At 43.7% G+C, this 16,547-nt stretch overlaps 1 protein-coding gene across 2 annotated transcripts in view; it reads left to right on the top strand.

Moving 5' to 3' along the window:
• The window catches only part of KLHL20 (kelch like family member 20), a 55,708-nt gene that overhangs the window by 30,977 nt on the left and 8,184 nt on the right, over nucleotides 1-16,547 (top strand). For both annotated transcript variants that reach the window (XM_056523271.1, XM_056523270.1), the window contains 6 exons: nucleotides 2,815-2,973; nucleotides 4,500-4,594; nucleotides 5,857-5,972; nucleotides 10,694-10,877; nucleotides 11,279-11,422; nucleotides 15,078-15,211. In XM_056523271.1, coding sequence (XP_056379246.1) covers nucleotides 2,815-2,973; nucleotides 4,500-4,594; nucleotides 5,857-5,972; nucleotides 10,694-10,877; nucleotides 11,279-11,422; nucleotides 15,078-15,211 — 832 coding nt within the window. The remainder of the gene's footprint in view (nucleotides 1-2,814; nucleotides 2,974-4,499; nucleotides 4,595-5,856; nucleotides 5,973-10,693; nucleotides 10,878-11,278; nucleotides 11,423-15,077; nucleotides 15,212-16,547) is intronic.

Genomic DNA, 16,547 nt, shown 5'->3' on the forward strand with positions numbered 1-16,547 from the left:
ACAGAATAGAAAATGATAGGTGTCATTAAAAATGTACGGTGGACCCCAAAAAAATATTTTGGGGTCCACCGTACATTTTTAATGACACCTATCATTTTACACTAAAAAGTACAATTGGTTGCACAATAATCAAGCCCTCATATGGAAAAAAACTAAAACGCAAAAATAAAATTGGCCTGGTCCTTAAAGGGGTACTCCGCTGCTCAGCGGTTGGAACAAACTGTTCCAAAACACTGGAGCTGGCGCCGGGAGCTTGAGGTTATAGCCCCGTCTCCTCATGACGTTACGCCCCGCCCCCTCAATGCAAGTTTATGGGAGGGGGAGTGACGGCTTTTGGCTGGCCAGGCATGCTGGGAGTTGTAGTTTTGCAACATCTGGAGGTCCGCAGGTTGGAGACCACTGCACTATGGGATCGCTTGAGTGGTAAGGTGATCTGCCGGTAATCTACCAGGTTTTCATTGGTTGCAGATTTCTTCTTCTTGCCTCATTGAATTAAAGGGGTTATCCAGGGAAAAAAACTATTTTTTATATATCAACTGGCTCCAGAAAGTTAAACAGATTTGTAAATTACTTCTATTAAAAAATCTTAATCCTTTCAGTACTTATGAGCTTCTGAAGTTAAGGTTGTTCTTTTCTGTCTAAGTCCTCTCTGATGACACGTGTCTCGGGAACCGCCCAGTTTAGAAGAGGTTTGCTATGGGGATTTGCTTCTAAACTGGGCGGTTCCCGAGACAGGTGTCATCAGAGAGCACTTAGACAGAAAAGAACAACCTTAACTTCAGAAGCTCATAAGTACTGAAAGGATTAAGATTTTTTAATAGAAGTAATTTACAAATCTGTTTAACTTTCTGGAACCAGTTGATATATAAAAAAAAGTTTTTTCCTGGATAACCCCTTTAAGGGGCAAATCTGGAACGATTCTGCGCACTTTTTGCCGCTCTGTGCAGTGTCATGCAGATCTGCCACGTGTGAATTTACCCTGATAACAAATTAAAGTCCCCCCCTATAGCCCCATGTGTTATCTCTGAGGGCCTGGCTGGGCTGGGGAGTTGCTGACTGGATGTAGTTTAATGCCGGACGTTCTCTGCGGGAATCCTGGGGAGGGGCCGAGCAGCTGTGATCAGGAGAGGGTCCGGCTAGGACACGGCCTTATTATAGAACGGACTGCAGGAGGGGCTACCACCGGGGACACAGCAGCTGATGGGGGGGTGTGAGGAGCCGAAGCTTCTCTATTTGCTTCACACTAACCTGTGTTTTAAATCTCCTGTTAAAAAATGTTTACTTCAGTGTAAAAAAAAAAAGTGTGTGTGTGTGTATGTGTGTATATATTTACCGTATTTTTCGCCCTATAGGACGCACCGGCATATAAGACGCACCCAATTTTAAAGTTGCAAAATCTAAAAAAAAAGATTCTGAACCCAACAGTGATCTTCAACCTGCGGACCTCCAGATGTTGCAAAACTACAACTACCAGCATGCCCGGACAGCCCTTCAGTGTTGCAAAACTTCAACTCCCAGCATGCCTGGACAGCCAACGGCTGTCCAGGCATGCTGGGAGTTGAAGTTTTGCAATGTCTGGAGGGGACACAGTTTGAGACCACTGATATAAAGGACACACACAGTATTTCATAGACGTGGTTTATAAATGGATACGTAACGCACAATAATTAAGTGTCTTACAAGCGGACTAAAGTGAAAGCTGAAATTGCATCTTGTGCCTGAGCAGTAGCCCCTCCCCCTAAGTGATGTCACCTCTGACCAGCCACTCACTACAGCTGCATCACCACCTCCCTGTCACACACACACACACACATATATATCTTGGATGAGATGTGTATACTGCATGCGGCCTTGTGCTGAACAATGCCACAGGCAGAGGAGCAGACATGGAATGAATACAGCAGTTGGTCTTCTCTGCAGAGCCATGTTCTGCAGCAGCTCTGAACAGGGAAATGTCAGTAGTGCTTTATGAAGGGAGTAGAGAGGGTGATGAAGAGCTGAGGCAGAGCAATGCATTCTGGGAATTGTAGTACTGAGCAACTGTTCAAACAGAGTAGTGAGAGAACATGGTAGGGAAGTTTTTGGGGCAGACAGGTAAGTAATGGTATATGCTTCTGCAGCACTATTAAATTAAGGTTTTTATACCAGACATAAGAGTACCCCTTAAATTTTTCTTATTACTACATAAAAGTAACATCTATTGCTGTAATATTGGGCTGCCGTCTTCCCTAACGCTCTGTCCTCCTAATAGGTCACTTACATACTTTCCTGTTAGGGTATGTTCACACTGAGGAATTGGCGAGGAATTCTCGCTTAAATTCTGCTGTGGAATTTCCGTTCCCCCCCCCCCCCCCCCCCCCTTGCGCTGAATTTGCGTGGAATTGATGCGGAATTCTGCATGGAAATATGGGAGGAATCTTTTATTTATTCTGCTGGGCGACAACCACCAATTTCCCTTTTTATTTTTTTTTATTTTTTTTGCATTGAATTTCCACGCAAATTCCGCAAAAATTTCATTGATTTCTATGGGACAAAGATGTAGAATCCGCATGAAGATAGAACAAGTTCATTCTTCATCTGGAACGGAATTCAGTGACGGAATTACACTAGCGGAAATTCCTCAGTGTGAACGGAGGAGCAGAAATTTGATTTTCACTGCTGCATGAATTGGGGAGGAATAAGTGAGCGAAATGACTCGAGTAAATTCCTCTGAATTGCTCAGTGTGAACAGACCCTTACTGTCCAGATCACTTGTGAATCCTCCTCCTACCAGGTTTAATAGTAATATAAATGTTCTTTTCTCTTCCCATCCAGGTTATGGAAAGTGAGGAGTTTATGCTTCTTCCGGCCAACCAGCTGATCGACATCATTTCCAGCGACGAACTCAATGTGCGCAGCGAGGAGCAGGTGTTCAACGCGGTCATGGCCTGGGTGAAGTACAGCATCCAGGAGCGGAGGCCGCAGCTACCGCAGGTACGGTAGAAAGCACATTCTGTATACACCGGGACATACAACCTAATGAGGACGTATTGTGTGCAGTATAGCTGCTCAGTCCTACAGGGAGCATGATGCCCTGAGATTATGTACCCCTCATGCTTTTTAAAGGGGCTCTTCACTGCCCCAGCCTTTGGAACATTTAGTTCCAAATGCTGGGTGCGGGCTGTGGGGGTCGTGATGTCATGACGTCACGCCCCCTCCCCCTCGTGATGTCATGCCCCCTCAATGCAAGTCTATGGGAGTGGGCGTGGCGTGACGTCATGAGGGTATGTGGCAGTGATATCACAACGCCCGCACCCAGCTTTCGGTACTAAATGTTCCGAACGCTGGGGCGGTGGAGTACTTCTTTAAAGGGGTATTCCCACCCTAGACATCTTATCCCCTATCCAAAGGATAGGGGATAAGATGTCTGATCGCGGGGGACCCCCGCATTATTGCATGCGGCACCCACCTGTTTTTTCACCGAAACCCCTGGAGGGTCTGAGTCGCGACTCCGGGATCGGAAGTCCGTGACGTCAGGACTCCACCCCCGTGTGATGTCACGCCCGTCCCCTCAATGCAAGTCTATGGGAGGAGACGGCCCCATTGGTCGGACCCCCCCCCCCACGATGTAACACTTATCCCCTATCCATAGGATAGGGGGTAAGTTGTTACGTCCTGGAGTTATCCTTTAATGACAGTGCCCATTTAAGGCTGCGTTCACACGGCCGTCTAGACCCGTCCCGTTCTTCCACTGTCAAAAATAAATACTGACTTAAAAAATAAACGGACAATAACGGAGGCAAATGGATGTTATCCGGTTGTATCCATTTGGATCCATTATTGTTCAGTTAATAAACCAAAAAAAAAAGATTAAAAAAACAGATGCAAACAGATGACATTAAAGACTCATTTATTTTATCAGGTTTTTTTTTTCCGTCTTTTTGCCGGAAGAAAAAACTGTCAAAAAATCGGAAATGAGGGCAGAAGGGTACAAAGGATGTTAACGGATTGTAAAAAAAATCCCATTGACATGAATGGGATTTTTTAAAAATAGTTTTGAATCCGTTTACAGCCTGGAAGAACGGAACCGAAATGTGGATAAAAAAATGGGGACAGACTACCGTGTGAACTTAAATAAGTCATTTAGGAAAATAACTGTAGTAACTATAGCTAAGAAGTCCGATAGTGTTCATTCCCTCTGCACATATAACTTCTACCTCTTCATAGTCCTGGACACTATCCAGCATCCACAATCCAGGGCCATAAAAGCTTCATTAATCTTTATTCCATCTCAAGAGTAAATAACAGGGTCCACGTGACGCCTTTTGAGTGTCAGCTCTTTTTTTTCAGATTGGGCTGCACTTGTTCCCTGGACTACCCCTGTAATGTAAAAGCATTTGGTGAAACAAAACTATCCTTACACTAGTAACTGCTCAGAAAAGTGCTGCAAACTGTGGAGTTACACTTTAATGCCTCACTTCCTCTGTAATTCAGAGTTTTCTTGTTTCCTTTTCCTGCAGGTCTTACAGCATGTCCGGTTGCCTTTATTAAGTCCGAAATTCTTGGTAGGAACAGTGGGGTCGGATCCTCTAATAAAAAGCGATGAAGAATGCAGGTTGGTTACGTATTATGTGCAGAATTATACTGAATTATACTCTGCTGTGTGGGACCTGTCCCTCATGTCTCCCAGCAGCAGAAAACAAAACTAAGATTTCTCCATATATAAATATTATTTTTTTTGCTTAATGAATTACGATGATTTATTCTCTGTTCACATCCTAAGTCTCCGATTACATGTCTGTATAACAGTGTTTCCCAAGCAAGGTTCCTCCAGCTGTTGCAAAACTATAACTCCCAGCATGTTGGACTATATAGTAGCTTATAGTATAGGTCAGTGTTTCCCAACCAGGGGTGCCTCCAGCTGTTGCAAAACTACAACTCCCAGCATATTGGACTATATAGTAGTTTATAGTATAGGTCAGTGTTTCCCAACCAGGGGTGCCTCCAGCTGTTGCAAAAATACAACTCCCAGCATGTTGGACTATATAGTAGCTTATAGTATAGGTCAGTGTTTCCCAACCAGGGGTGCCTCCAGCTCTTGCCCAACTACAACTCCCAGCATGTTGAACTATATAGTAGTATATAGTTTAGGTCAGTGTTTCCCAACCAGGGGTGCTTCCAGCTGTTGCCCAACTACAACTCCCAGCATGTTGGACTATAAAGTAGTATATAGTTTAGGTCAGTGTTTCCCAACCAGGAGTGCCTTTAGCTGTTGCAAAACTACAACTCCCAGCATGTTGGACTATATAGTAGTTTATAGTATAGGTCAGTGTTTCCCAACCAGGGGTGCCTCCAGCTGTTGCAAAACTACAACTACCAGCATGTTGGACCATATAGTAGTTTATAGTTTGTCAGTGTTTCCCAACCAGGGGTGCCTCCAGCTGTTGCAAAACTACAACGCCCTGCATGCCCGGACAGCCAACGGCTGGGAGTTGTAGTTTTTCAACATGTGGAGGTTTTGCAACAGCTACAGCAACCCTTCCAGTACTTATCAGCTGCTGTATACTACAGAGGAAGTTGTGTAGTTCTGTCCAATCTGACTACAGTGCTCTCTACTGACACCTCTGTCTGTGCCAGGAACTGTCCAGAGTAGGAGCAAATCCCCATAGCAAACATATGCCGCTCTGGGCTGTCCGGGCATGCTGGGAGTTGTAGTTTTGCAACGCCTGGAAGCACCCTGGTTGGGAAACATTGCGCCAATGTAATATACGGTTTTCTTTTCACTGTGCATATACATATGGCCATGGTAATAAAGAAGAATAAAGTTGAATCCCGTCATTTTAATTTCTTTTTTTTTCACTTTCACTTCTCTTACAGGGACTTGGTGGATGAAGCCAAAAACTACCTTCTGCTTCCCCAGGAGCGTCCGCTGATGCAGGGTCCAAGGACGAGGCCTCGAAAGCCCATCCGCTGCGGCGAGGTGCTGTTTGCAGGTACGTTGGGGTGATAAAATGGTCAGATCGTCCAGATTCCATGTTCAGTATTGATTGGGGGTGTCCCAATACTTGACATTTGCCTGAGTACTTGTACTTGTGTAAATGTCCCCGATATCTAATCCGATATCCGGACGTTAGGAATCACGACTCTACCAAACTAGGCAGCGTGTCATAGCCAGGACCTGTGTCTAATACTGAACATCACTGATTGCGGTGACATCCGGCATTAACGCTTTAGACTCCGCCATCAAAGTTTTTATTGCGGTGTCTAAAAGTCCTGAAAGTAACTGCCGGTAAGCCCAGGGATGCTGATTAGGATCACCACGGTGAAATCGAGAGAACGACCGGAGGTTCCTTACCGTGCTCCATGCCGTCCGATCGTGGCTGCTATACTGCAAGCAGTAGTAAAGAAGCACCAATAACACTGATCAGTGCCATGCTTGCATACACTGATCAATGCAGTTCCAATCTGTAGAAAAAATGTGTTTAAAAAAAATATAATAATAAATGTGAATTAACCCCTTCCCTAATAAAAGTTTGAATCATGCCCCTTTTCAAAATGTTTAAATAAAATAAACATGTTCGTCCGTTCACCCACACTAAACCCTATACACCGGGTTATAGTGCGGGTGAACAGTAGACTGATGCGGGGTCCATGACTTATATACCTATCTGCAGTCCGGAACCCGGTCCCTCCAAAGGTCCGTGTCTTTCTGCACTGAATTGCGCGCTGGAGGTGGGCCCGTCACTGGATTTGAATATTCATGGTCCCTGGTCAGGTGAGCGCATTTGCATACTAGCCCACCAGGGAGCATTCACATGTACCTTTACTTCCGATCTAAAGGGCTAATAGCTACGGGGCGATAGCCGCATGCTGGCTATTAGCGGTGGCCCCCAGCTACTGAAAACAGCTGGGGGCTGCAGAGTATGGAGCGGCACTAGTCCGTAGCCCGCTTCATACACCCCTCTGAGTCCCGCTGTGCTTGTCGGGGGCTTTCAGGTCCGGCCCTGCTTGGCCGAAACAGGGCTAAGGGCGTGAAAAATTTACCTGCCCAGTGCACGGAACTGCATGTCCCAGGCATCGGGCAATAGGAGTTCAACATCCCTGTGACAAGACTTATGGTTTATACTCAGTAGTTGTATATTTCCAGGAGGTATAACTGAGGATAAGCATGACTCTCTTAAGAAAGAAAAAAAACTACAGAATTGTTATGTGATGGAGAATACAATTAATTTTATTATTTTTATATAATTGGAAGGAAGTTTTAAGTTTGATCAGAAGCATTATTCTTTTATTCGTATTACAAATAAATTATATTACAATCATGGCCGTAAATGTTGGCACCCCTGAAATTTTTTCTGACAGTAAATTCTCACAGAAAAGGATTGCAGTGACACGTTTTGCTATACACATGTTTATTCCTTTTTTGTGTATTGGAACTAAACCAAAATAGGGAGGAAAAAGCAAATTGGACATTATGTCACACCAAACTCCAAAAATGGGCTGGACAAAATTACTGGCAACCTTAACTTAATACAGTGGGGATCAAAAGTTTGGGCACCCCAGGTAAAAATTTGTATTAATGTGCATAAAAATAACAGAAAACCCAAAAATGGCATCTGCAAAAGTTTGGGCACCGGGCAGAATTTATATCATGCACTGCCCCCTTTGCAAAGCTGAGACCTGCCAGTGTCATGGATTGTTCTCAATCATCATATGGGAAGACCCGGTGTTGTCAATCTCAAAGGTTTTAAATGCCCAGACTCATCTGACCTTGCCCCAACAATCAGCAGTTGTCTAGAAATCTGAAACTGAAAATAGTTGACGCTCACAAAGCTGGAGAAGGATATAAGAAGAAAGCAAAACGTTTTCAGATGTCAATATCCTCTGTTCGGAATGTAATTAAGAAATGGCAGTCATCAGGAACAGTGGAAGTTAAAGCAAGATCTGGAAGACCAAGAAAAATATCAGACAGAACAGCTCGCAGGATTGTGAGAAAAACCATTCAAAACCCACGTTTGACTGCACAATCCCTCCAGAAAGATCTGGCAGACACTGGAGTTGTGGGACACTATTCCACTATAAAGAGATACTTGTACAAATATGGTCTTCATGGAAGAGTCATCAGAAGAAAACCTCTTCTACGTCCTCACCACAAAAATCAGCATTTGAACTTTGCAAATGAACATATAGACAAGCCTGATGACTTTTTGGAAACAAGTTCTGTGGACTGATGAGGTTAAAATTGAACTTTTTGTCCGGAATGAGCAAAGGTACGTTTGGAGAAGAAGGGGAACAAAATTTAATGAAATGAACCTCTGTCCAACTGTTAAGCATGGGGGTGGATCAATCATGCTTTGGGGTTGTATTGCAGACAGTGGCACAGGGAACATCTCACGAGTAGAAGGAAAAATAGATTCAATAAAATTTCAGCAAATTTTAGATGCTAACTTGATGCCATCTGTGAAAAAGCTGAAGTTAAAGAGAGGATGGTTTCTACAAATGGATAATGATCCTAAACACACCTCGAAATACACGGGGGGATTACATCAAGAGGAGTAAACTGAAGGTTTTGACAATCTCCTGACCTCAACATAATTGAAAATCTATGGAGAGATGTTAAAAGAACAGTGCGCGACACAGCCCAGAAATCTCAAAGAACTGGAAGACTTTTGTAAGGAAGAATGGGCAAAGATACCTCAAACAAGAATTGAAAGACTCTTGGCTGGATACAAAAAGCGTTTACAAGCTGTGATGCTTGCCAAAGGGGGCAGTACAAGATATTAACTGTGCAGGGTGCCCAAACTTTTGCTTTTTTTTTTTTTTTTTTGTTTTCTGTTATTTTGAAAGTGTAAATGATGGAAATAAAATCTAACTTTTGTTTACAGATTAGACATTCTTATAATATGTCATTTGATGCCTTTTGGAGATTTTTTAATCTTTCCTTGGCTTCTTTATGCACATTAATACAAATTTTTACCTGGGGTACCCAAACTTTTGATCCCCACTGTATTTGGTTGCACACTCTTTGTAAAAAATAACTGAAATCAGTCGCTTCCTATAACCATTCATAAGCTTCTTTCACCTCTCAGGCGGAATGTTGGACCACTCTTCCTTTACAAACTGCATCAGGTCTCTTCTTGGAAGGCGCCTTTTCCAACAGCAATTTTAAGATCTCTCCACAGGTGATCAATGGGATTTAGATCTGGACTCATTGCTGCCACTTCAGAACTCTCCAGCGCTTTGTTGTCATCCATTTCTGGGTGCTTTTTGATGTATGTTTGGGGTCATTGTCCTGCTGGAAGACCCAAGATCTTGGATGCAAACCCAGCTTTCTTGGGCTGTACAATGTGACCCAAAATCCATTGGTAATCCTCAGATTTCATGATGTCTTGTACACATTCAAGGCACCCAGTGCCAGAGGGAGCAAAGCAACCCCAAAACATCATTGACCTCCACCATGTTTCACTGTAGGTACTGTGTTCTTTTCTTTGTAGGCCTTCCTGAACCTACAGGACAGCTTGAATATCTTTGGAACTTGTTTGGGGCTGCTTATCCACCATCCGGACTATCCTGCGTTGACACCTTTCATCAAGTTTTCTCTTCCACGTCCAGGGAGATTAGTTACAGTGCCATGGGTTGCAAACTTCTTGATAATGTTGCGCACTGTGGACAATGGCAAATCTAGATCTCTGGAGATGGACTTGTAACCTTTGAACAAAAGAAAGAAAAAGAGGACACACAATTTGATGCACACCTAAATAAATAAATCACATAATTTTATTGAATCATTAGACATGAAAAGGACATAAGCAATTAAAAACATCTAAAAAGGCCCACTGGCCAACACACAACAGGCTGGGACCACTCAAGGCCCCACCCAGGACACCTCCGATTGCACAGATATAATTACACTATACCACTGGCCTAATACATATCACAGCACTAAAAATTCATGGTAACGCTGCATCCCTAACAATATATTACATACAACCTGATCCCAGGATCTAGTACACAGAGAGAGCGCGCAGGAACAGTGGTACAAGATAAGTGATAATCAGGCAGGTGTCCCCCTAGACCCCATACCCCTGAGGAAGTTGCTGACAGGCGACGGAACGCGTGGGGTCTAGGGGGACTTAGACTCTTTTTTTATCTGCTTTCAGGTGGGATTTTTATATTGCCCACACCTGTTACTTGCCCCAGGTGAGTATAAAGGAGCATCACATGCTTGAAACAATCTTATTTTTCCACAATCCTTTTCTGTGAGGAATACTTCATTTTATAGAAAAATTTCAGGGGTGCCAAAATTTATGGCCATGTGTATATAGGGGACAACGTATCGGTACCAGCTTGTGGTTTGTATGGTTAGTCAATTATGTATGGTTAGTCATTAGTCAATCAGTGTTGGATCAATAGTGGTTCTGACCTTGGTGCTGAATCCTTACTCAGGCACCATGGCTCATATGTACAGACAACTCGTCCCGTTCTCTTACATGGGACTGCATAAGACCAGTTGTCCTCAGTGTTGGTCCAGTAAATCACTGTAAGGCAGAGTTTTCCCAAACAGTGTGTCTCCAGCTGTTGCAAAACTAAAACTCCCATCATGCCCGGACAGCCGTTGGCTGTCCGGGCATGATGGGAGTTTTAGTTTTACAACAGCTGGAGACACACTGTTTGGAAAGCACCGGTGTAATGTGACTCTGTCTTGTCTTTCCAGTGGGAGGCTGGTGCAGCGGAGACGCCATTTCTAGCGTAGAACGTTACGACCCTCAGACCAACGAGTGGAGGATGGTCGCCTCTATGAGCAAAAGACGCTGCGGGGTCGGGGTCAGTGTCCTAGATGACCTCCTGTATGCTGTAGGCGGCCATGATGGATCTTCATACCTCAACAGTGTCGAAAGGTAATTTTTAATGTACCTCTATTTTATTCTTGATTTATCAATATATTTAAGGAAGAACTCCAGCCACAATTAACGTGGATAGGGGATAAGTAGCTGATTGTGGCGGGTCCGACCGCCAGGATGAGAATCTCCATAACGGGACCCGGCTTTCGGTGAGGAGCGCGTGCCACAGTCAGCACAAACCCCATTAATTTCTATGGGAGCGCCAAAAAGACCCCAGTACAGCACTGAGGCATCATTGGCGCTCCCATAGAAATGAACGGAGCGCGTGATGTCTGGCGATAGATGACTGGTTCCGTTCCGGGGGTGCGGACAGGGGATGAGTTAATTGTGGCTGGAGTTCTCCTTTAAGACATTGGGGAGATTTTATTTATTTATTTAATTCTTTTTTTTCCTTCTAGATATGACCCAAAGACGAACCAGTGGAGCAGCGACGTGGCCCCAACCAGCACTTGCAGGACGAGTGTTGGTGTCGCTGTCCTGGGCGGGTATCTGTATGCTGTAGGGGGTCAGGATGGCGTCTCCTGTCTCAACATTGTAGAAAGGTACGGAGATGTGTTGTTGTTTTTTTTTTTTCGATATGTAGTTATTTTTCTAGAGCTTTATCAGTTGAATTAAACCAGTTATCAAGGATTAAAACAACATGATTGCTATTTTAAAAAATAAAACAGTGCCTCTCTTGTCTTCAGGCAGTGTGTGGTATTACCTTTTGACTCCATTCATTTCAATGGAACTGAATTGCAATACCACATACAAACTGAGGTCGAGTGGCACTGTTTCTGGAGGAAAACAGCAATATTTTTTGGCTTATCTTGGTTAAAGGGGTACTCCGGTGGAAAACTTTTTTTATTTTTTTTAAATCAACTGGCTCCAGAAAGTTAAACAGATTTGTAAATTAATAGAAAAAAAAAAAAAAGTTGCCTGGACCTTCTAAGTGAGTAAATGATGGTATGGATAATTAAATGAGAAATATTAAATGAATGATTGTCTGGATCGTGCTTCAATGATAATAGTATAAACAGTTTAATAAAATAGGATAGATAGACTGTAGTTAGTTACTTCTCACAGGGCCCATGTGAGAAGAACATATACAATAAAAACAACCTTTAGGTAATAATGTACATGAAAAATATAAAATGACAGTAATACCAAAAATTAAGATAATGTTATGGCATGATATCACTGGCATATAGTGAGTGCAGCTGGTGTTTAACCGCTAATATCTACGCACCCACTGCACAATATGTTCAACAATTTATGACAGTTTTCAAATGAATGTTACCGGTCCTTTAGGCAGCAGCCTGGGCAGAAAGCGCTGCTTTCACAGTGTGTAGATGGTGCCGGTACACTGCGCCCTCTGTGCAACGTCCCAGATGGTGTTGGTAAAGTCCAGTAAGGTCCTGGTAAGAGCGGAGGCGATTGGCGCTGGCAGGCGCCGGTGATTGCTGATCGCCGGGAGGACGTTGGCGCTGGCAGGCGCTAGAGATGGAAAGTCCTCACCGCTGGTTAGATGTAATCAGGGCCATACACTGGATACGAGGAGCTCACCTCGTGTTGTCGGCGTGTGACGTCAGCTGCTGCTGGAGCCGAGTTCGTTGCACTGGAGGTAGTTGGCAATGGTGGACCGGACTGACGTCGGACTGGATGTCCTGATGGTCTTAGTGGTTTAAAAGCGATGAATCAGCCTTGGTGGATATGCACAATATAGAAAGATATGCCAGTGATCATGCCCAAGTAGACTAGACGCGTTTCAGGGTTATTTAATGTAACCCTTTCCTCAGTAGTCATGACTACTGAGGAAAGGGTTACATTAAATAACCCTGAAACGCGTCTAGTCTACTTGGGCATGATCACTGGCATATCTTTCTATATTGTGCATATCCACCAAGGCTGATTCATCGCTTTTAAACCACTAAGACCTTCAGGACATCCAGTCCGACGTCAGTCCGGTCCACCATTGCCAACTACCTCCAGTGCAACGAACTCGGCTCCAGCAGCAGCTGACGTCACACGCCGACAACACGAGGTGAGCTCCTCGTATCCAGTGTATGGCCCTGATTACATCTAACCAGCGGTGAGGACTTTCCATCTCTAGCGCCTGCCAGCGCCAATGTCCTCCCGGCGATCTGCAATCACCGGCGCCTGCCAGCGCCAATCGCCTCCGCTCTTACCAGGACCTTACTGGACTTTACCAACACCATCTGGACGTTGCACAGAGGGCGCAGTGTACCGGCACCATCTACACACTGTGAAAGCAGCGCTTTTTGCCCAGGCTGCTGCCTAAAGGACCGGTAACATTAATTTGAAAACTGTCATAAATTGTTGAACATATTGTGCAGTGGGTGCGTAGATATTAGCGGTTAAACACCAGCTGCACTCACTATATGCCAGTGATATTATCATGCCATAACATTATCTTAATTTTTGGTATTATTGTCATTTTATATTTTTCATGTACATTATTACCTAAAGGTTGTTTTTATTGTATATGTTCTTCTCACATGGGCCCTGTGAGAAGTAACTAACTACAGTCTATCTATCCTATTTTATTAAACTGTTTATACTATTATCATTGAAGCACGATCCAGACAATCATTCATTTAATATTTCTCATTCAATTATCCATACCATCATTTACTCACTTAGAAGGTCCGGGCAACTTTTTTTTTTTTTCTATTGGCTTGTCTTTTTGTGCAATTAGGGTATAGTTGCATGCCCTAGTTTGACCTCAGTGTGTATTGTGATTGTGAGCTGCACATACACCCCCTTTTGTCTTTTTAGATTTGTAAATTACTTCTATTAAAATATTTAAATCCTTCCAGTACTTATTAGCTGCTGAATACTACAGGGGAAATTATTTTCTTTTTGGAACACAGAGCTCTCTGGTGACATCACGACCACAGTGCTCCCTGCTGACATCTCTGTCCATTTTAGGAACTGTCCAGAGCAGCATATGTTTGCTATGGGGATTTTCTCCTACTCTGGACAGTTCTGGTGTCAGCAGAGAGCTCTATGTTCCAAAAAGAAAAGATTTTCTTTTCTAGTATTCAGCAGCTGATAAGTACTGGAAGGATTAAGATTATTTTAATAGAAGTAATTTACAAATCTGTTTAACTTTCTGGCACTAGTTGATTTACCTCTTGAGTACCTCTTTAACCCCTTCAGGAGTGTATCTATTTTTGGATTTACCTTGCTGCATTCGGAGAGACAAAACCTTTGTATTATTCAGGCAGTATAGCTGTATGATGGCTTGTTTAGTTTTTGTGTTCACCAGATTTATCAGATGTTGTTTTAGTTTTTTATATAGTGTGTGTGTGTGTGTGTGTGTATAGAGATAGATAGATATAGATATATATAAATCCAGAAAGCAGCAGCACACAAAGGATTTTGTGAAAAAAAAGATGTGATTTATTCCATATCCAGTGTACAAAAACGGAGCAATGTTTCTGCAGCCTCTAGCGAGAGGCTGTGGAAACGTTGCTCCGTTTTTGTACACTGGATATGGAATAAATCGCATCTTTTTTTTCACAAAATCCTTTGTGTGCTGCTGCTTTCTGGATTTTTATAGGAGAGTGGAACCACTAACCCTGGATCCCTTACAGCGTGCACCTTCTACAGAGTTACGTTTATAGGTTGTGCTACTCTCCTTGGAATATATATATATATATATATATATATATATATATATATATATATATATATATATATATATATAATATTTTGCAACAAGGAAGATAGTCCGGCACAGAACTGTAGTATGCAGTTAAGAACTCAGAACTTTGTTTCAGCATAACGCAGTACACAGAAGCCTGACGCGTTTCGCACCGGAGTGCTTAGTTGTACGACTAAGCACTCCGGTGCGAAACGCGTCAGGCTTCTGTGTACTGCGTTATGCTGAAGTAAAGTTCTGAGTTCTTAACTGCATACTACAGTTCTGTGCCGGACTATCTTCCTTGTTGCAAATTGTGTGAGCCGGAGGCGGTACCGGCGTGTCCGCAGCACGGACTAAGGAGCAGTTGCAGGTGTGGTGAGCGGTAATCCATTGTTGTGCATATATATATATATATATATATATATATCTCTATCTCTGTGTGTGTGTATATATTTATAATTTTATATTCACACATACATACACACATAATATATAATATATGTATATATGTATGTGTATATTTATAATTGCCGCCCTCTGCCATGTAGGTATGACCCGAAGGAAAATAAATGGACACGAGTTGCCTCCATGAGCACACGAAGACTTGGCGTGGCTGTGGCGGTCCTTGGTGGGTTTCTGTATGCTGTGGGGGGCTCAGATGGAACGTCTCCACTCAATACCGGTGAGTAAATTGTGGTATGCCCTGTGTCCACTCCCGGTCTATGAAGCATGCTCTAAAGCTGAGGCTCTTTATACTTGTTTGGTCCCGAGTTCGTTCAGCAGCCGGGACCCATGTCTAATGCCTGACATCACCGATCAGGGTGACCATGTCTAATGCCTGACATCAACGATCAGGGTGACCATGTCTAATGCCTGACATCAACGATCAGGGTGACCATGTCTAATGCCTGACATCAACGATCAGGGTGACCATGTCTAATGCCTGACATCACCGATCAGGGTGACCATGTCTAATGCCCGACATCACCGAACAGGGTGACCATGTCTAATGCCAGATATCGCCGGTCAGGGTCACCATGTCTAATGCCAGACATCACCGAACAGGGTGACCATGTCTAATGCCGGACATCACCGATCAGGGTGACCATGTCTAATGCCGGACATCACTGATCAGGGTGACCATGTCTAATGCCGGACATCGCCGATCAGGGTGACCATGTCTAATGCCGGACATCGCCGATCAGGGTGACTATGTCTAATGCCGGACATCACCGATCAGGGTGACCATGTCTAATGCCGGACATCACCGATCAGGGTGACCATGTCTAATGCCGGACATCGCCGATCAGGGTGACCATGTCTAATGCCGGACATCACCGATCAGGGTGACCATGTCTAATGCCGGACATCACCGATCAGGGTGACCATGTCTAATGCCGGACATCACCGATCAGGGTGACCATGTCTAATGCCCGACATCACTGATCAGGGTGACCATGTCTAATGCCGGATATCACCGATCACGGTGACCATGTCTAATGCCGGACATCACCGATCAGGGTGACCATGTCTAATGCCCGACATCACCGATCACGGTGACCATGTCTAATGCCGGACATCACCGATCACGGTGACCTTTTAGACTTCAATAAAAATTGATACGTAATAGTTCCCTATGGGGACTAAAAAATAGCGGAGGGAAAAATAATTAATAAATGTGAATAAGCCCCTCCCCTTATAAAAGTTTAAATCGCCCAACTCTTGCCATTTTTCAGATAAAATAATGTAAAGAAAAATAACATAAACCTATGTGGTATTGCCGTGTGCGGACGTGTCCAAACTATTAAAATAAAACGTTTATGAAACTGTATAGTTAATTGTTTTTTGGCTGCCTTTGCATCATAAACATGTCAAGAGACAAGATCTACATACACAGCATAGTCCATCTATATATAGTTTAGTGGTTTCCGACCAGTGTGCCTCCAGCTGTGGCAAAACTACAACTCCCAGCATGCTGGGAGTTGTAGTTTTTCAACAGCTGGAGGCACACCAGTTGG

The sequence above is a fragment of the Hyla sarda genome, chromosome 6 (assembly GCF_029499605.1).
Source record: "Hyla sarda isolate aHylSar1 chromosome 6, aHylSar1.hap1, whole genome shotgun sequence".
Lineage (NCBI taxonomy): Eukaryota > Metazoa > Chordata > Amphibia > Anura > Hylidae > Hyla > Hyla sarda.